Source organism: Rattus norvegicus, chromosome 6, assembly GCF_036323735.1.
Source record: "Rattus norvegicus strain BN/NHsdMcwi chromosome 6, GRCr8, whole genome shotgun sequence".
Classification (NCBI taxonomy): Eukaryota; Metazoa; Chordata; class Mammalia; order Rodentia; family Muridae; genus Rattus; species Rattus norvegicus.
The window spans coordinates 21,121,895-21,141,911 of NC_086024.1; the positions used below are offsets into that span (position 1 = coordinate 21,121,895).

Sequence of the window (20,017 nt, forward strand, 5' to 3'; positions counted from 1 at the left end):
CTCCCTATGAGTTAGGCACCTTCTAGGCCATTCCCATGAGTTCCTGTCATATGGTTACCAAGCTCTCTTTTCAAAATTCCTCTGAAATTAGTTTTCCTTCCCGGTGAACCACCTCCGCAGATCTTCCCTCCCCATGGGCGATAATTGTTATAGTCTTGGCTAAGTTAACCAGTCTACAGAGTTCAGGTACATTTTTCTCTTTTATTTTTTAACTGCTTTAATTATTAGGAAATAGAAACAAAGTAAAGGGAAGTCGAGTTAGTCCCTGAGGACATTAATCCTAAGCGATTTGAAGTTGAATATTCGGCTCCAATGAGGCTTATTCTAGTGCTGTCTAAAACAGTGTTGGAAACCAGGCCCCTGGGTCTAGTTTCCTGTTTGAATAAAGTAGGTTTATGTCAGCATCAAATCTAACTTTTGTTCCAGATATTTATTTCTATGCTCCCTTTTTTAACCTATCCCAGGGGCTAAACACTTTCACTTCATTATTAGATGTGGTACGTTAAAAACTGGCCTTCTCAGCACAGCAGCTTGCTGTCTCTTACTGGACCCACCTGCGGCTTGCTCCTCCTCCCTGCTCTGCCCCTTTGCTTGCTTCTCCCTCTATGCCTGCACTCTGCCCCATCCCCAGTCACAGCACAGCCAAGGAGGGTGGTGGCTCTCAACTTTCCATTTTAGGATGCTGGCTTTGTTTTATTTGGTTTTACAAAAGTCAAATGAGCACATATGGCACTGTGAAGGTTAAGTGACATACTTCTGTGTCACCTCACGTTGGCTGGGCTAAAAGAAGACACAGAAAAGTCTTCTGGCATTGTGAGGTGAGTGGGATCACATCTGATGACACAGGTCCCGAGGTTTTGATGGGACCTTTCATGGAGGAACCAGGCTTTGACTTCAATGGGCAGTCATGGGGGGATGGGCAGTCATGGGGGGTATGACAGTCATGGGGGATGGGCAGTCATGGGGGGATGGGCAGTCATGGGGGGATGGGCAGTCATGGGGGGTATGACAGTCATGGGGGATGGGCAGTCATGGGGGGATGGGCAGTCATGGGGGGATGGGCAGTCACTGGGGCATTTATTCCCATAGGGAATGAAGCCAAGCAGTTACCAGAAGTACCAGAAAGCTTTGAGCAGTGACCAATCCAGTCTGTCTGGCATGCAGACAGCAAATGCACGAGGCAATTCTGGAGCTCTGTTAGAAGGACCCAGCTGCTTCCATATTACCAGTAACAGCCCATTTCTGAGGGTGTGCATGGGGCTTCAGTTCCTGATTTTGACTTCTAAAGACAAGATCTTGCTTCCCTGCTGAGGCTCCACCATGACCCGGGTTTCAAGGATCACTGGGACCCACCATGGCTGCAGGTGAGGTGAGTGGGCTCTGGAAGGAGAGAGGTCAGGCAGAGCCGGTCCCATCCCTGTGGTCCCATCCCTGTGGTCCCATCCCTGTGGCCCCATCCCTGTGGTCCCATCCCTGTGGCCCCATCCCTGTGGCCCCATCCCTGTGGCCCCATCCCTGTGGTCCCATCCCTGTGGCCCCATCCCTGTGGTCCCATCCCTGTGGTCCCATCCCTGTGGTCCCATCCCTGTGGCCCCATCCCTGTGGCCCCATCCCTGTGGTCCCATCCCTGTGGTCCCATCCCTGTGGCCCCATCCCTGTGGCCCCATCCCTGTGGTCCCATCCCTGTGGCCCCATCCCTGTGGCCCCATCCCTGTGGCCCCATCCCTGTGGTCCCATCCCTGTGGCCCCATCCCTGTGGTCCCATCCCTGTGGTCCCATCCCTGTGGCCCCATCCCTGTGGTCCCATCCCTGTGGCCCCATCCCTGTGGCCCCATCCCTGTGGTCCCATCCCTGTGGTCCCATCCCTGTGGCCCCATCCCTGTGGCCCCATCCCTGTGGTCCCATCCCTGTGGTCCCATCCCTGTGGCCCCATCCCTGTGGTCCCATCCCTGTGGTCCCATCCCTGTGGCCCCATCCCTGTGGTCCCATCCCTGTGGTCCCATCCCTGTGGTCCCATCCCTGTGGTCCCATCCCTGTGGCAGCCTAAGGATTTCAAGGGGCTGGAGAGGTCAGAGGGATCAATTTATAGAGAAGGGATGCCAAGCAGTTTTACCATGAACTGGGGCTGTGAGGAGCCTTTCTACATCATTTTCAATAAAACACAAATGTTATTCCATTTCCTGAGAGAGGCAAGATCAATGGCATTGAAAAATGTCCCATCAAGAGAAGACATGAACAAAACATACATGGCCAAACATTGAAGTATAACAGAACTCTGCCAGCAGTTGATAATAATAAAGGTTTTCCCCCTGGATTTTTATGATAACTATTGTATTTTTAGCTTTTTAATTTTTATAATTTGTTAGAACATCTCCTGCGTTGTAAAACTTGTATTTGTGTTTGTTGTATTTTTTCTACTGAAAGTTCCACAAATTATATATACTTTAGGTCCTCATAAAATCTGGATCAATGTTTGGCCTTTTAATATTACCTCAATAAATGTTTGGTTAATTGTAATGGCAAGAAATCCCGAGCTCCCAGAACTAAAGGAAACAAATACATTTCAAACAAAGAATGAAAACAATTCATGCTTGGCTATAAAATTGCTATCTTTACAACTGAGACCTTTAAAAAAGTGTGCCAGTCAGCACTGTGGGCCAGATGCATTCTGCATCCAGCCCTGTAGGCCCAGTCTCCCTGGCTGGAAGGGACTGTCCAAGTAGGGCTCTGTGGGAGTCACAGCTGTGTGGCATTCATAAGGTCCAATGCAGTGATCCCAGCAGATTATTCTCCTAGTATTGTATTACATCTCTCAACTTTAAGCTGGTTTAAATGAAGCAACATGAAAAGCTCAAGGATGGGGAAAATAAGGCTTAACTCCTCATAAACAATTAATTTTATTGCCAAGAACAAGAGTGCTGTTTAAAAACCAAAGCCCAACTTCATAGGTGATTTAGTTGCTTTATTTTATAAAGTAGACATATTTGAAACATTGTGAGCTATGTGACAAAGGCATGTGGCACTTTTGAGTTTGCCATGAATATCATAAAGTAATTGTGGAGAGTAGAAAGTCAATGAGTGTTTATATGCAGTGGAGCATCTTCATGAAGTCTGCCGTGTGGCTTTCTGTACGGAGGGAACACAGGCGGAAATGTTTTTAAGGTAATGTACAGAAGAGAAGGAAGAAACAATTCCTGAGAGATGGCCACAGGACAAATCCCACAGCTGCTCCAGTTCACTGTCTTGAGGGTTCCGAGGCCATGGGCTGGGAACCCAATTCTGCTGACTTGAGAAAGCAGTGGAGACCAAAAGAATTAAAAAACCTGATGACACTGTCATCCAACTTAACACAATTGATGTCTAAAAAATACCCTATCTGCCAGCAATGGAGTTAATATTTATAGCCCTGGCTACTCAGGAAGCTGAGGTAGGAGGATGACAGAGTTTGAGACATTTTTCTCTCTCTCAAAAAGAACACAGACACACACAGACACACACACAGACACAGACACACACAGACACACACACAGACACACACACAGACACACACAGACACACACAGACAGACACACACACAGACACACACACACACACACAGACACACACACACACACAGACACACACACACACAGTGTATACTGACCACCAACCAAAATAGAAACTATTTGCACCATAGTCTCAACAAGTTAAAGAATTCAAGACATACAGAATGTTTTCTGATCACAATGGAATCAAAGCAAAAACCAAGAGCAGGAAGATCTCTGTAAAACTCTTCAAGAGGAGGAAACCAGATTTCTAAATGACTCACTCGTTAAAGGAGACATTAAAACGGAAATTAAAAATTATTTTCTTCGAATGAAAATGGAAAACTGTAGTCTATGAGACACTCAGAGAGGAAGGAAAAGCCCCAACTGTTAGGGTTTTTAAAGGCATTCGGAAGGACCCCTGCATGGGAGGACTTGGGTGTTCTCAGAGATGAGTTATTAAACGTGACTCTCAGTACCAGGCATGGGGCATCTCCAGGAAGTGACCGCTCAGGCCCAAAGGCCAGGTCCACCGCTCACTCATCAAGGCTAGATGATGAGCTCAGGGCTGAGGACTCTATACATTTTGGTTGTAGGACATAGAAATCAGTCTTGAACTGAACAGGGGTGGTGGTGAGGAGGACAAATAGCATGTGGTTGGGAACAGGGACAGGATTTGACAGGAGGGGGCTTCCTCTGTACTGGCTGGCTTCCATTATGCCAGAAGGCGTCGCTGTAAATTGAGTGCTGTAGAATTTTATGCAAACATGCATAGCGGAACTCTTTCTATCTGACTTCTTCAAGCATGACTATTTTGAGATTCACCCATTTGTGAATTCACCCATTTGTGTAGAACTGCTACACGCTACTCTGAGCTGTATCTTATCCCAGGACTCAGTCTACAGCGACGGCAAGTGGGTCAGTGGTTGCAGACGACTGCAGCAGAGAGCAAGAGGCAGAGGAAGAAGGGAAAGACAGACTCTCAAGGGCATGGCCTAGAGTTCGAGGTTTCAGAAATGTTCTTGATTGAGCTGGAGATTTCACGGGCGTACGCATATGTCAACATTGGTCAAATGATGTGTGTCAAAATATATTTGATTATTTGTAGGTCATTTATATCTCAATAAAGCTATTTTAAAAAGGCCCCTCATCCTTTGTGACTTGGCTGCAGGAGCCTAATGCAAGTTATGTGCCGAGAGAGCCGAGATCACCGAACCTCGGGATAATAACTAAAGTCTACCTTGTCTTTGGGAAGGAAGCCAGTCTTGTTCATCACAATTAGGCTACAAAGTCTACAACGAGGCTCTTCCTATACACAATTGGTCATGTTGCCCTTGCTAGGCCTCCCTACCCTCTTCTCTTATCTAGGGGCGGGAGCTAAGGTAAACATATGAGAAAAATTAACATAGGAGATTATGCAGTAGGTTGTCAGAAATCTACAACACTAGAAAAATCCACAGCTAATATAATAAATATCTTCCTTTACTCTTCTTATTCTCCCACCCTTTTCCTTCCCTTTCCTTCCTGTTTTAGTGCCTTCCTGCTACTTTCCATCCTTCTGCCCAGCCCCCCCTCTCCCCCATTTACGTGACAGAATGCAGCTCAGACCACAACCTGGATCCTGGAGCATTTCCTGCTACTGGTCTCCTGTTCAGGGCATCATAGTTTATATCTTGTGTTTTGGCGTCTACGACATAGACAGGACAAAATCAAGTGACCTTTCTGCATAGGGTTGGTTCTCAACCTGTGGGTCACGGCCCCTTTGGGGGGGGTCACATATCAGATATCCTGTATATCAAATATGTACATTATGATTCATAACAATAGCTAAACTACAATTATGATAACATGATAATTTTATGGTTACCCCAATGTGAGGAGTGGGGTCAGAACATTAGGAAGGTTGAGATTCACTGGCATATAAAACAGGTCGATACAGGAAAAACAACTTGGGAGTAATTATTAATCACCGTGCAGGTTACTGTTCTCAGAGCGTCCATTCTGTTAGGCATGTTGGACTCCAGTAATGACATGTAAACCACCCTAGGCTCAAAGTGGGGTTGAGAATACCTGAGATTCCAAGGTCAGGATCCCAGTCCTGGCTTGGCCAGCGCAATTCTCTGGCCCAGACTATGTTCCTCTTGTATCGGAGCTTAAGCTATTTATTTAAAATGGGAGGTTTGGTGTAGAAGATGTATTGATGGTCCCGTTCAGCTTTAACCAATGCATTTTCTAACTCAAAGTATAAACACATTGCCAAATAAAAGCTTATGCTGTAAGGTTGGGGCTCAAGTGACATGACTCCATTTTTATTACAGCGAAGGCCATTTGTCCTGAAGGAGAGAGCTAACAACACAGACTAAGGGACATCACAGCACCGAGAAGTCGGAACACTGTTCACGTCTCTCGGGGGTTATGAGAAACTGTAATACATAGTTTTGATTGGTATCTTCAAAGTATTGGAGTATCTTTGAGTCTTGGAGATACTCAGAGTTCTGGATTAGAACTCTCTTTGCCCAGTACTGTACGTGAAGTCTCCTGAGAAGTCAGACTCTCTTCATCTTTAGGTGGAAGGGGTCTCGTTAGTCTGGCCTCAACACCTGCACGCTGACCATGTTCTGGTTTTTCCAAGGTCCGGTATTCTGAGTGGTGAGTGAAGCAACCACAGGAAATTGGCACTCACGAAGAAGAACTTGTGCAGAATGCCCTGGAGAGAATGTAATATTCTAATTGTAACTCAGTAGGCTATACAGAAAAATAGCTGTTACAAGGCAAAAAAAAATGAAGGCGCTTGGGTTGGTCCTGTCACATGTGCCTTCTTGCTTACATGGTTTGGTGAGGACAGCAGCCGCACTAGATGTGAGTGAGTGTGTGTGTGTGTGTGTGTGTGTGTGTGTGTGTGTGTGTGTGTGTGTGAGAGAGAGAGAGAGAGAGAGAGAGAGAGAGGAAGAGGTAGAGAGAACTCATGCTTACGTGCATGACAAATAGATATAATAGTTTGTTTATAAAATAAAAGCTTTGAACAAATTAAATTTAGAGAGCTTAAATGAGCAAAGAACATTTTACAAATCAGTCAGCTCAAAACAGAGGCTCAGAGACATGGGCAGATGGTATTTGTACCCAGAAAACAGAAGTATAGAAATGGCAACTGTTACAGCTTTGCGCTTGCTCCCCTTGAACGTGGTTTGAACGCTGGTAATTTTAGGAGGTGTGACTACGGTGGGGTGGAGTGGAGGACTGTCCTCCATTAACACTCTGTGAGAGAAACTGCCACATGGTCCGGAAATCACCAATACTCTAAAGACTGAAGTGAGAGTATAACACTGCTACTAGACCAAGGACTTCTCACCCACAAACTGCCACGTGAACTATCTATCTGACACATGAACTATCTGACCAGTGGCTCCCAACCTGCCCATTGGAGATGCAGTGACGGCTGGGGCAGAAACTTTGTTAAAATTAGTGAACATTTAGTTTTAAGGCTAGAGTCTCGAGTCCTTTCTGTCTGTAAGGGCACTGTTTCTCTTTCCCATATTCCTTAGAGGAAGGCGGTGAACTTCAGCGTTCTGTGGAAGGAACTGTGGAGCTCTTTCCATAAAGCCTATGGTGTGCTAATGCCGGGCCGTTTACTGCTAGCCGGAGCAGCCTGCCTCAACTTGCATATTATTATTAGTAGTGTTTATTATTTTTCAGCTTTTTAGAGATTGCCAGTCACTGTCAATAGCACTGTAGACCCTGCCAGGCCAGGTGGTGCTCTGCTTGCCTTCTCCCTGATCTAGCCTGTAGACTAGCTGTAGAAAAAAATGAATGATCTGGTACCTCAACTGGCCCCTTGATGAGAGAGAAGAAACAGTTCCATTTAAGGAACTGGCATCTCTAAGTGAGGGCTTAAGAGTTTTGAGTGTGTGTGTAACTTAAATTTTTCCAATTTTTAAATGGTGGTTCTTAAATCCTGTAACCTCCCCTTTAGCCCACCACCTACCAGAGGTAGTGGGAAAGAGAGGATGCAGGGGAAGTGGACCTGCTTCGAAAGGTTCTTTGGAGCAACTCCTGAACTGCCTGGAAATCAGCAGTTCAGTTCACAGGTTAGCAGGCAGTGGAGGCTCGATACACTCAAAAACACTTCACAGATGCACCAGTAGTCCAGTTCTGTAGAGTGAGGTTAGCAACAGCAGTGACAGGACCTAGCAGAGACAGCTAGGCCTCAGCCTTGGCACGAGTCAGCAGGAGGGACACCAGGAGACGTTCTAAGCTGTGTCTCTCTCAGGGAAGCAAACATCAGTGAGGACACTAGACCCACAATCGTCGCACAGTTAGCTGTACCAGCAAGCCAAGTTGTGTCTCCATCACGCCATCGAGTCCTATTTATACCTCCAAAGGTCACGGGTCCTCCACATGCCTTGCCTCAGCATGGAGTCCATGGAGTTCTGACAAATGGAGCTCAACTATGCAGTGCAAGATGGACCAATGCATGCATGTTGTTAGCAAAGACTTGATCATCTGTCCTGTCATGTGCTTGCTTTAGCAGGGCATCCCCTCTTCTGCGTCTGCTTCAGTGAAACATGAGTCTGCCTTAGCCTTTCACCTGTGTGCACATCAGGAAAACCTGTGTCCACTTCATGTGTCTGTCCTAGCAAAAGACCATCCAACACAACCCACTCTCCAAAGAACCCTTAAGTTTCCACCTCTCGTGAGTGTGTGTGTGTGTGTGTGTCTGTGTCTCTGTGTGTGTCTGTGTGTGTCTGTCTGTGTGTGTCTGTCTGTGTGTGTCTGTCTGTGTGTGTCTGTATGTGTGTCTGTGTGTGTCTGTGTGTGTGTCTGTGTGTGTGTGTCTGTGTGTGTCTGTGTGTGTGTGTGTCTGTGTGTGTCTGTGTATGTCTGTGTGTGTGTGTGTTGGGGAGAGCAAACAGAAGATTCAAGTTTTCCTTTGATTTCTAGGATGGCCGAAGGATATACCAGAGAATCTTTATCAATCATTGATGAGTAAACTTGGTTTTTAAAAATTGTGTTAGTTTATCACTAAAAATTGGGAAATACAGCAAATAAAAGAATCACAGAAATAAAATTATTATTTTAGTTTATTTCTACTAATACTTTTCTGGCATATTTTCACACAGTTGACTTTACAGCTATATACCATTTTGTCTTGTTCACATTTTCCTATAACACACACACACACACACACTACACACACACACACTACAAACACACACACACACACACACACACACACACACACACACGGCAGAATCTTGCTTTTTAGCCCATGTAGGATTCATGATCTTCCTGCTTTTCCCCGTATCATAGCATATCATAGGGTATCATACCATAATCATACTATCGTACATGTGTGTATAATTTTTGAGACAGGCTCTTGCTTTTTAACCCAGGCTGGATTAGGACCCATGATCATACTCCTCCTGTTTCCAAGTGATAGCATTTATGAATGTGCCACCATGATGAGCATATAATTATTTTCAATATTAAAGTATTTCTATTGTAGTGAAACTCTAGTATGACTGACTGTTCTTGTTAGGCATAATGTTGAAGTGCACGCCACTCACATGTGCTCTCTCTTTAGGATTATTTGTATGATGACACATGGCAGGATTAGACTTAATATTATTTTTTAGGCTTTAGATATACTTTAACCAGAGGATTGTAACAAAAACACTCTTATACTATCAACATATAAACACATTTTATCTTACGTTATACTACTAATATTAGCCACTTCCTAAAAATAGAAAAAAACTTCCAAGTTTGATAGTAAAACAGTATTTTTATTGTAATTCTATTTACATTTCTCTGATTACTTGGTGTGCTTTCTTCTTTCGTTCTTCTTTTTCTAGCAACTGTGCCCATTGCTTACATTCTCGTCATGAATTAATTATTTTATGAAGTCTATTGAAACAATGGTAACATTCACTAGGGTGCGTTTTATTAAATAGGTTTAAGTCTTGGTTACACAAACACTCTTAAGGCTGTAGTTTATTGACATGAATAAAACGAAGTATCCAGAGATCATTATACGCTAACATTAGAGTAAGCACTGTCTTCAGAGAACATGATTTGTCTCATGGTGCAGTGGCTGTAGAAGGCAAGGCTAGACCTTCAAATCAAATGAGAATACATGATCTTTACATTAAGGAGAAAGCATTATAAAAGTACAATCTGTTAAAGTCTAGAAGACGTATTGAATTTGCTGAAGAATAAGCTCTTTATTTACCTCTTCAAAGAACCAATTATTTTCTTCACTTCCTTGTGTGCATCCTTGTCCTGTAAGAGAATCCAAATGTACAATGAGATGTCACACACTTGGACTGATAGTCTAAGTACTTTGAAATTAACCATTGTGCGATGTAGGAATTTTTCCTGAAAGGTTATTACAAATAGACTGTGCATTTCTTAGGAGCACACAGGATGCAGATGTGTGAGAATGTAGTTAATGTGAGGCACTGTTTCTCTATGAAATCTGGAGTGGGATTCTGGGGGGTGACAGTCTCCCACACAGCCTGACACATGGTTCGACCAGTGTCCTTGAAATAGTGCTGCCCCCCTTTCTAAGAGACATGAAGAAGCCATAGCCCAAGCTGCAGGATTTGATGTTACCTGAGATTACCCAGGAAGAGCCATACATACATAGACTGTGTGTATGTATGTACGTACGTATGTATATATGTATGTGTATATCTTGCATTATATTTTCCAAATGTTATATATTTCATTATTGACTTTATCAAGTAGTTTATACTGAGATTACTCTCCCATGAGTGATTTACGTCATCTGAAAATATAACAATTTAAAAGAAAGTTTAGTGTCTCTTTCACTGCAAACCAAAGTATAATTTCCCATCTGAGTCTTCTCAGTACATGCCAGGCTGCTGACCTTGGATGCTGCCCTTAGGGGAACAGTGGTAAGGCTGTTGAAGTAATTATTTCATTCAGCAATCATGGCATGGTGCCTTAGACATAGGAATTCCTTTTATTTTCTGTTTTAAGACTGTTTCTTAGGGTCTGTGATTAGCTCCTTGAAGTGAAGAGACGCTCACATAAATACTGGAAATACTGCCCTTTCAAAGTCTTGGAATGTAAACATGTTGATACACATTCACTTGGGCTTCAGGGAGCAAATGGCTGACAGTCTCAGTAGCAACTGGATGTGTGGTAAGTTTAGAATGTTCTGGTGAGAGGCAACAGGCACAGCTACGAAATAACGAGAGAAGTTACAGTGCCACAGAACTGGAGGATGCCATGAAGGTGCACAGGCAGGGCTGGAATGGAGGGAAGCCATCTTCATTGGAACTCCTGCTGCTGATAACTTAGCAGTGAATGAACTACTCAGAAAAATCACCAACTGGGTCTATTTCAGACTGAAAAAACTTTCAGAGACAGGTGGGTCTAGGAATAAATCACTTCATCCTATATTCTCGACGAAGAGGAAACTGAGTTCCTAACCACACACCCGATTTAGAAAACAATTTAATAATACAAAGGAAGACTAGAAAAAATAAAAAACATGGTGGTTATTTGTTCGTGTTCTTTCTTTCCTATAAAACTGTTTTCATAATGTCCAGATTTTGAAGCTGCAGTCACCCGTAGCACTGCTCACTGTCCCCGCTGACACTGTCCTTTTCTGTGAATGGGAGTTCTGCTTCTTCACACCAACGCTTCCTGAGTGCTAATGTGCTCAACAGTATCCTTGGCTCTAGGAATACAGTGGCAAATAAGATAGACATTTGTATGGAATAATCAGACAAATAACTGTACGGCCACAATCGTCCTACATGGTCTGAAGGGAAAATAAGAGAAGCTCTCTTGCCAAGGGACATTAGGTGGTCTGTTGGAAGACATGGGCATTTGGGGACCAGATGGAAGGGTCTCATGATCTGTAGACGAGGAAGAAGCTGCTGGTGCTCTACTCCGGCAGTGGAAGTGGAGGCAGTGCCAGCGCAGTGGCTCTAGACATGTTTTAGAAGAATTCAGAGATTTGGGTCACTAGGTGTATGTCTGTCTAGGTTTTGGGGTACTGAGGGCAAATTAGGCATTAAAGATAGTTCAAGGTTTCCCAGCTTGTGTGCTGTTCATAATGAGGAGGAGTATGAATAGAGCCAAAGGTCTGATGATGAATTGAATCTGCGATGAGACAGCTAAGCAGAGATGTCTGTTAAGTAGGAAGTTAGTCTAGAACTCAGGAAAGAGGTCTAGGGGGTCAACCTTGAGGAGCCCTGGTACACAGATAATATTGAAGCCAGAGAGAAGATGCAGGATTATGGGTGGGAAGAAGCCTGGAGAAGAGACAAGAGACCTCCAGACTAATGCTAACTCTGAGCATCTTCAGTATCTGACCTACCTGTGAAATCTCTGAAGTTTATGCTCAAACACTTGCATGTCAAACGGGCATCTCACCTTATTATCACCTTTATTTCTACTCTTACATTCCAATAGGAATGCAAGAGATTCTAATAAGAATCTAAGAGATGTTGGTTTTAAATTACTGTGTATAATCCAAATTGTGCTAGAAGGCAATAGGGTCACCATTATGAACAGAGAGCAAGAAGCCAGAGGGACAAAATCCGTTGTCAAGTGAGCCTTGTAGAGAAAGATTTCCAGGACCTGAGCGGCTCTGCATCTTCTGTTTTCTAAGCGGAATCTCTCTAAGGGCCTGTCTTGTCCAGAGCTCCCTCTGTAGACTGGGATGGCCTCAGACATCCGTGATCTTCCTGTGTCTGCCTCCAGGGTGCTGACATTATGCCCCGCTAACTGGACCTCTTCTGTCTATTTTACTAACTGATGGAATCCACTAGCAATGTGTTAGGACAACAGACCCAGTGAGAATCCCAAACACCCAGAAGATACAGTGTGACCAAGCTCTGCCCAGGTGGCCGTGGAAGGGCCCCTGCGGTTGGGCTGGCTTTAAGCCCAGAGTTCCTCGGCAGCTTACTTAGCTCCCCTTTCAGTCTTACTTCAGTGACTGCGTCCTGCACTCCTTCCTGTCCAGCTAACATCTTTGCTTTCTCATTCTGTGCTTATACTCGCGCCCTGAGGTGTCCTCTGCCCACACTACCACATTATACAGATATTTCAAACTGTCTCCGGTCTGTCCTGGTCTCTGCTAGAAGAAAATGATTTCTCCCTTTGAAGTCTTTAGTAAGTTCTCTGTACCTTTAGCACTCTGTTCTCTGAACCTTGAGGCACCAGTATCTAGATATGCACTATGTGTTCTCTTGCAGTAGAAGCTCCCCGGGTTACAAGTACAAACCAAGGCATGTAAGAAACAGGTTTTACTTTTTATTTCCCCACATCACAGCCCAGAATGGTGCTTTCCCCAGGGCATTTCCTTTCCTCTGAGAATGGAGGATGACAATGTTTGGAGCAGAAAAACATTTACTTATTTCTATTCATTCAGAATATAGATGATGACTCACAGACACTCAGACTGGAATGCTAACCCTGAAGAATGCCTGAAGCTATAGCATTTCCAGAATTGTGAATTACTAAATAAATGGCAAGACACAACACAGGAGTGTCTTTTTAACTAACGAAGTCTCAGAAGCCCAATAAAATGTAACACACATTATTATTATTAGTTTCCTTGTCATGGAGGGCCACGCTCGGTTGTGCCCTAGGGACTGAGTATGATAACGCCTTGTGCTTTTAATTGGCAGTCTGCCTAGCTTTTTTTTCCCCGACTGTTTGATCAACTTTCTCTTTTGTGAGCATGCATATGTGTTTGTTTTATGTGTATATGTATGTTATGTGTGAATATATGTGTGCATGCGTATCGATGCATGACTGTTATGGGTACATGTGTGTATATATATGTGCATATATATATACTTGTTATATGTTATATGTGTGTATGTGTATATGTTTGCTATATGTATGTGTGTATGTTTGTTATATGTGTGTATGAATATATGTTTGTTATATGTGCATATATATGTGTGTTATATGTGTGCACATATGTTTGTTATATGTGTGCATGTATATATATTTGTTATATGTGTGCATGTGTATATATTTGTTATATGTGCATATGTCTGTGTTATGTATGTGAACATATATGGTTGTTATATGTGTGTATGTGTATATATTTGTTATATGTGTGCATGTGTGTGTTATATGTGTGCATGTATATATGTTTGTTATCTGGTGCGTGCTGTGTATAAAACTGCAGGAAGAGACTAGGGAGACGTCTCAGTGGGTAAAGTGCTTAGTGTACAGCCAGGAGGACTTGAATTCAGACCCTCACACCACAGTAAACACAATGCTCAGTGCTTCATGCCTGGGACCCTAACACCAGGGTGTTTTAAGTGGTAGTTCATGATTTGTGTCTGCCTTAAAGGTTTGGGTGATTTCCTAGTGACAAGTTATTCTACAGAGATTTAGCAACTTTTAAAACTTTAGTGGACACACAAAATCTGATTGATAAAATTGTATTATAAAAGAACATTTCATCACAGGGTAAGAGAATAGCCATGATTTTCAGTATTTTCCAATTCCCTTAAAGTGGTTAAAGGGTAAAAGCTTCATTTATGAGTAAGTTCTAGAAATGTTGACTATAGTTAGCAATTCTCCATCAAACACATAAAATAGGAAAGAGAGCACTGTTTGATTGTTTCAACAATGAAACCAGTGGTGTGTGGCGAGCATATACCCATTCATTAGCTTGGTTGTAGTAATTGTCTTACAGTGCACGTGTATCTAGGAGCAGTCAAAGAGAGATAGCTCAGAGGTTAAGAGCATGGACTGCTCTTCCAGAGGTCCTGAGTTCAATTCCCAGCAACCACATGGTGGCTCACAACCATCTGTAATGAGATCTGATGCCCTCTTCTGGTGTGTCTGAAGACAGCAACAGTATACTCATAAATAATTAATAAATCTTTAAAAATATGTATGTATTTGTTAAATATACTCTGATAAAGTACAAATAATAAAATAAATAAATGTATTAATTGATAAAGAACACTGGTTGTCCATCACTGAACCTCAGTACCGGTGAGTGTCACACACCTCTTCACTACCTAGACTTACCTCTTTGGTGACGATAGGCAATAACAATGCCAAGTTACAGAATTTCCAAGCCTCCCGAGATTCCCCAAGATCAACATAACACTAGAAATGAAAAGAAACATTGATATTAAAAGCAGCCCACATTTACTGCAATGTGTTCAGAGTGGTCTCTAAGCACTTTAAGTGATCTCTGCCTTACCTTGGCCACATACATATAGTTGGACACAGAATACCCAGGTTGCAATTCTTCAGTCTGAAATAAGAGAAAGCAGACGAGGATAACAGCAATGTTACAACAAGAACACCAGTCGTAAAGAAAAGGGGCACTTCAACAAATCAGACCTAGTAACCAAACTGCCCCAACACTTGGCTGTTTCATGTTTGAATACTGTTCTTGGTTTAAGTATCTTTGTATAGGAACAGCCTTTAAAGGAAGCTATTAAAGTGGATTGACATTTCTATTTATGGTCACCAAGCATCTACAGCAACTAGGTTATATCTGTCCTCATTTGTTTTTTAAGAACAAAAACAACAGGCAACATCCTTTCCTGAGACAGGTCCTATACATACCACAGTCTGTTTAGGAAAATGGGAGTAGGGCATGGCTCTCAGCCCATGGCAAGCATCTTCTACTAGATTAAGACTTGGTTGCTTATGGGCACATCACATGACTTCAATAACCCCTGGAATCTACCACATGCAGTGCTTTTAAAGGAAATATAGGATCCACGAGACTGCTGGCCCAAGGAGAAGGCACTATTAGTGTGTCCGTCTCTATTTGTTCACCCACAGTTCCTAATCTCTCGGGGATAAGAATTCCTGTACAGTTAGGGTAGCAAACTAGTGCTCTTCTAAGGACCCAAGTCAGTCTTTGCCTCTGAGCCACCTTTTGCTGAGGTGGCTAGACATGTAAGCTCCCAACCAAACTCCAGTCCCCAGCCTGGAGGAACGCACAACTTAAGGGAGGACTTTAAACAAAGAGAAAACTAGAGATTCAGTTATTTACAACATTTCAAAAGGCAACTTTCTCCTTTCTAATTTTATTCTCGGCTTCAGTCACATTCTCCAGGAGTGCCACCATCCACGGTCATCTTATCAGATGACTCATTGAATATAGAAACAGAAGCAATTAATATTTTGTAAGTAACACCTATAATGGGGATTTTTTTCTATACTTTTCCCCTTCCTGGAACCACAGATGAACCTTTATGTTAGTACACGTAGATCAACTGCACTGGTCCTGAAAGCTGTATTTCAAAGTATGGATTTACTATCATTAAATTAAGGCTTTCCATTAGACCCTTACATTGTTCTCAACTTTTACTGTCGAAGAACACACTTGTGTATGTCTGTGGGAGAGCCTAAGACTGACAGTGAACAGTGTATAATAGCCTCGGCATGGGAGAGAGTACAGAGCAGAGGAACAGATCAGAGGAAGTTGTTTCTTCAGCCCGGCTAGGGGTCTGGATGTGCTATTGAGCCTGTAGAGTAAAAGGGCCAGGTAAGGCAACCACGGTGCTGACGGGCTCTGGTTGACCAGATGTTTCTCTTCCCTAATCACTTCTGCCTCAATATTTCTCATTTGGTAAGAATCTGTGAGTTATTCCAAGAATGACTCAGACTAGTCACTCAACTGCTCCCTTCTTGTCTTAGCTCTGAGAAAACCTCATCTGGATAACCTCCACTCATGTGTTCTTCTCCTTCATCCCCTGCTCCAAACAACAAGATAACTGGAATGTGTGTAAGGACCTTCACCGGTGGGGCATTTCTCATCTGGGAACTGGAAATCCCACATGTGTCAGGTTTGTGAGCTGACAGGAAGCATTGTTTAATTGGTTTCAGAGTAAGGCAGAGTCGAGGTGAATAGGAAGTCACACAGAAGCTGGATACACTACACGCTTAGCCATGTGCAATACTGCATTCAATTGTTCAAAGTTGTATCAGCAAAGCACTTACACATGACAGACAAACACACCTTAAGGAAGTTATGCAAAGCTTCATGAACTGTTGAAGATGGTATTTCCCCAAATAGAGTAGCAGCCATTTTTTTCTCAATCCAGCTGAGTTTTGAGACCTACACATGGAAAGGAATATTACTCTTAGAAATGGATGATGTCTCTCCAGTTAGTTACATGTGTAAGCACATATGTACTTATGTGCATATACATACAACAGATGTTGATGAACATACTTGTAAGAAAGATATCAGTATGTAGTGGCCAGCCTGCCTCTGCTACTCCCGCCTACTTCATGCTGTCCTCCCGAGTCAGCGCTTTCTTAGGTACATCGGATACGTAGCATGATTCTTAGTGTGGAGGGAGTGCAGGGTTGAGCAGACTCATTCACTAGTCGGGCACCTGAGAGGCTCTCTGTAGATGGTCCTACACCCATGCACACACACACAGCACTAAGGGAGCTCGGTGGGTTTAAAGAACAGGAGCATTTCAAGTTTGGAGGAAGAGTGGTAGGAAAGACAGAAGAGAAAGTGGAGAGGAAGGGATGGGGTGGATTTGAACAAAGCAAGCAGGTATGAGTTGCTCAGATAATAAATTATAGTAATCAAATCCAGTTTCATATTGCCATTTGCTTTATTTTTTTATTTTCCACAAATATGAATGTTGGGCGTGTATCATATTTTAGAAATGCTCAAGGCACTCAAAGGCACTGTTGAAGGTCATGTTCTCTCAGAGAGTCAAGCATTTTCTCAACCTACTTTTAAATTTCTTTCTTTTTAAAAGAGAGAAAAACAACAAAACAAAACCCCAAAAAAAACAACGAGCAAAAAGTGAAAGCAAACAAACCAATGGAACAGGACTGCTGGGCTAGAGGTGGCCCTGCGGTGGAGCACTTGTGAGTGTGCACAAGGCGACGGGCTTAGTCCTTGGTGCTGACAACGCTATGTGCCTTCCTACGCAGGTCTATTTATCAATTTGCTCAAGTTTGCTTTTTAAAAGCTTTGTAAAAAGTGTATCGCACCATTTATTTCCTTTTGTGATTTTTTTCACCTAACATTACTTTAATCTGGTTGATGACATAATTGAAGTTCTGTCACTCAAACACATTATTAAATGTGGAGTTTAATATGTTTATTATGTGCTTTACATATGAAGTTTTTGAATTCTTGATCCTTTAATTATCAAAAAAAAAAAAGGCAGGTTAGGGGCTGGGAAGATGGTTTGCTATGCAAACATAAGACCCTGTGCCTAGTGACCAGCACTCAAGTAAAAGGTAAGGGGCTCGACCCTTGACTGAGCTCAGCAATGGGCTAAGGGTTTGGATGGGGTAAGACATTCCTGAACATTGCTGCCCAGCCAGCCTAGAATCGGTGAGCTCCAGATTCAGAGGGGGGGGGGAGGAGGGAGAGGGAGAGGGAGAGGGAGAGGGAGAGGGAGAGGGAGAGGGAGAGGGAGAGGGAGAGGGAGAGGGAGAGGGAGAGGGAGAGGGAGAGGGAGATCTTGTCTCAAAAGATAAGGTGGTGAGTTACTGAGGAAGACATCTGATGTCAACCTCTGGTCCCACAAGCACATGCACACATATGCACACATACACTACCACTCACGCCCCGCTGAGAAGCATGTGAAGTCTACCAGGATCTTTTCAATTTGCAAATATATGCATATTTGCATATTTTGGTCAGTTTTTATTTTTATAGGTTTGAGGCTGCCATTAGGAGCATAGTAAGTTACAAATTCTTTTATAGTTAATTGAGCTTTTAGTTTTGTATGGCTACACTTTGTAGCTTTACAAATAATTGTACTTTAAAATAGATTTAATGGGTTTATATTTATATAATTCAAATTAAATTATATTTATATTTAAGAAACAAAACTCATAAAATGTACACGTGGCATACAGTGGGTCTCCAGTAGAGATAGCCTCTTCCTTCTCTTCAGTCCTAGCCCCTTAATGAGAAGGTGCCTGCTTTTGCTCGCTCTCATTTCCTTACAGACTGTAGCTAGCGGGGCTGCACCTTTTTCATGCACCTCTTCAGACATGTTTTTCTATTCTGCAACTCTTCTGTAAGCTAATGTATTATTCAAGACACTGGGCCTTAGGCTGATCAGCTGCCTGTATCTGAGCTATTTCAATGTTTCGTATCCCATCAAGGTGGGTTCCAGTATCATGTTTGAAGATATTCTGGGGGACTGCAGGTCAGTGGTGAAGCACTTGCCTAGAATGTGGAAGGTGGTTCTGAGTTCGATCCCTAGTAGTATAGACTGGAATTTTAAAGAAGAAAAGAAAAGGAAGGGGGCGGGTATTTTACAGCCAAAACCAAAGTCATTGTCTGGCCAATAACTTCACACATAATTTATGCTCAATAATGCTGGTTAATAAAAATAGATATTTCCAAAGAACCATGGTTGGAATGCTTGGACACAAAACATGTGTGATAGCTGACTTCAACCTGCGGGAGCCCAAAGTATATTCTATGGAAAGATAAGAACTGCACACACACACACACACACACACACACACACACACACACACACAAACACACACACCTAAATACACAAAGTGTAAGCTTATAAATGATAGCATATTATAATTTAAAATTAATATTCAATTTTAAAACATGTATCATACACTAAAAACTAACTTTACAATGCTCACTCTAGTGTGCAGTAGGCTGTTGAAAATGTATCTAGTGCCCACGTGGCATTCAAGTAAGGGTTGTAAGCCAAGACAGTAACTTACAGTATAACAATATCTTCCCTTGAGGTAATATAAAACGGGTTCTTCAGGCAAAAGCTGGATGGCTATATCTAGATGCTTCTGAAAAAAAAAATTCACAGAAAAGTCACCTAGTTTCAGACACGGCTGAACAAAGCCCAGGGAACCCAGTTGTCTCCCACGGTCTCAGCGACTTCCCCATCCCACGCCATGAACACAGTTAAGCCTCAGCGATAATCCATCAAATCTCCTGCCCGTGGAACTGAAGCTGCGACTGAGCCTTCGGGAGGCCATGCTTAAGTGTGCTCAGTGCCTCAGAGAAACTAGCATACATCACATCCAATGTCTCTCGGTCCAAGACTTCCCCAGTGAAGATAGAACCCAGAAGCAAGTTTCTTTACCAGATGGCATGAAGCGGGATTGAGCGTAAGGATACCAGCAGCTCGGAAGAGACCAGGGATCCACACCCACCTCAACCTCCCTCGGGCACCGTCACAGTGAATACCGGAAGCTGGAGTTTAGGGAAGAGCCGTTTTCTTCCACCACAATTACTGAGTCAGACTGATTTGTCAGTGGGTTACGAAAATTAACAGTAAAAGTACATGGTTGTGCAGGCAAACTGCTGTGTTTGCTCATTCCCCGCGGTAACCTTGAACTTTAGGCTAGACCCTTTGTTTTTAATTTCTGGCCCCGAAGGCAGGCAGTGGTTCTCAACCTGTGGGTCACGATCCCAAAAGGGGTTTCATAGCCAATATCCTGCCTCTCAGATATTTACCTTACAGTTAATGGCAGTATCAAAACGACAG

The 20,017-nt window shown here is 43.1% G+C and overlaps 1 protein-coding gene and 1 long non-coding RNA gene across 28 annotated transcripts in view; one reads left to right on the plus strand and one right to left on the minus strand.

The window, feature by feature from the left end:
• The window catches only part of LOC134479105 (uncharacterized), a 16,217-nt gene extending 14,330 nt beyond the window's left edge, over nucleotides 1-1,887 (plus strand). Inside the window, exon 6 of one of the 2 annotated variants that reach the window (XR_010052196.1) lies at nucleotides 1,090-1,887. This is a non-coding gene — a long non-coding RNA (uncharacterized LOC134479105). The remainder of the gene's footprint in view (nucleotides 1-1,089) is intronic. The other variant, XR_010052195.1, reaches the window with a different exon arrangement.
• Rmdn2 (regulator of microtubule dynamics 2) overlaps nucleotides 1-20,017 on the minus strand; it is a 93,839-nt gene that overhangs the window by 20,512 nt on the left and 53,310 nt on the right. For 12 of the 26 annotated variants that reach the window (XM_063261813.1, XM_063261811.1, XM_063261816.1 and 9 more), the window contains 5 exons: nucleotides 19,236-19,313; nucleotides 16,516-16,614; nucleotides 14,740-14,793; nucleotides 14,562-14,642; nucleotides 9,754-9,803 (listed from right to left, as the gene is read on the minus strand). In XM_063261813.1, the coding sequence (XP_063117883.1) occupies nucleotides 9,754-9,803; nucleotides 14,562-14,642; nucleotides 14,740-14,793; nucleotides 16,516-16,614; nucleotides 19,236-19,313 (362 nt within the window). Of the gene's footprint in view, nucleotides 1-5,805; nucleotides 6,232-9,286; nucleotides 9,804-14,561; nucleotides 14,643-14,739; nucleotides 14,794-16,515; nucleotides 16,615-19,235; nucleotides 19,314-20,017 lie in introns of those variants that run through there. The other 14 variants (XM_063261818.1, XM_063261819.1, XM_063261820.1 and 11 more) reach the window with 3 other exon arrangements.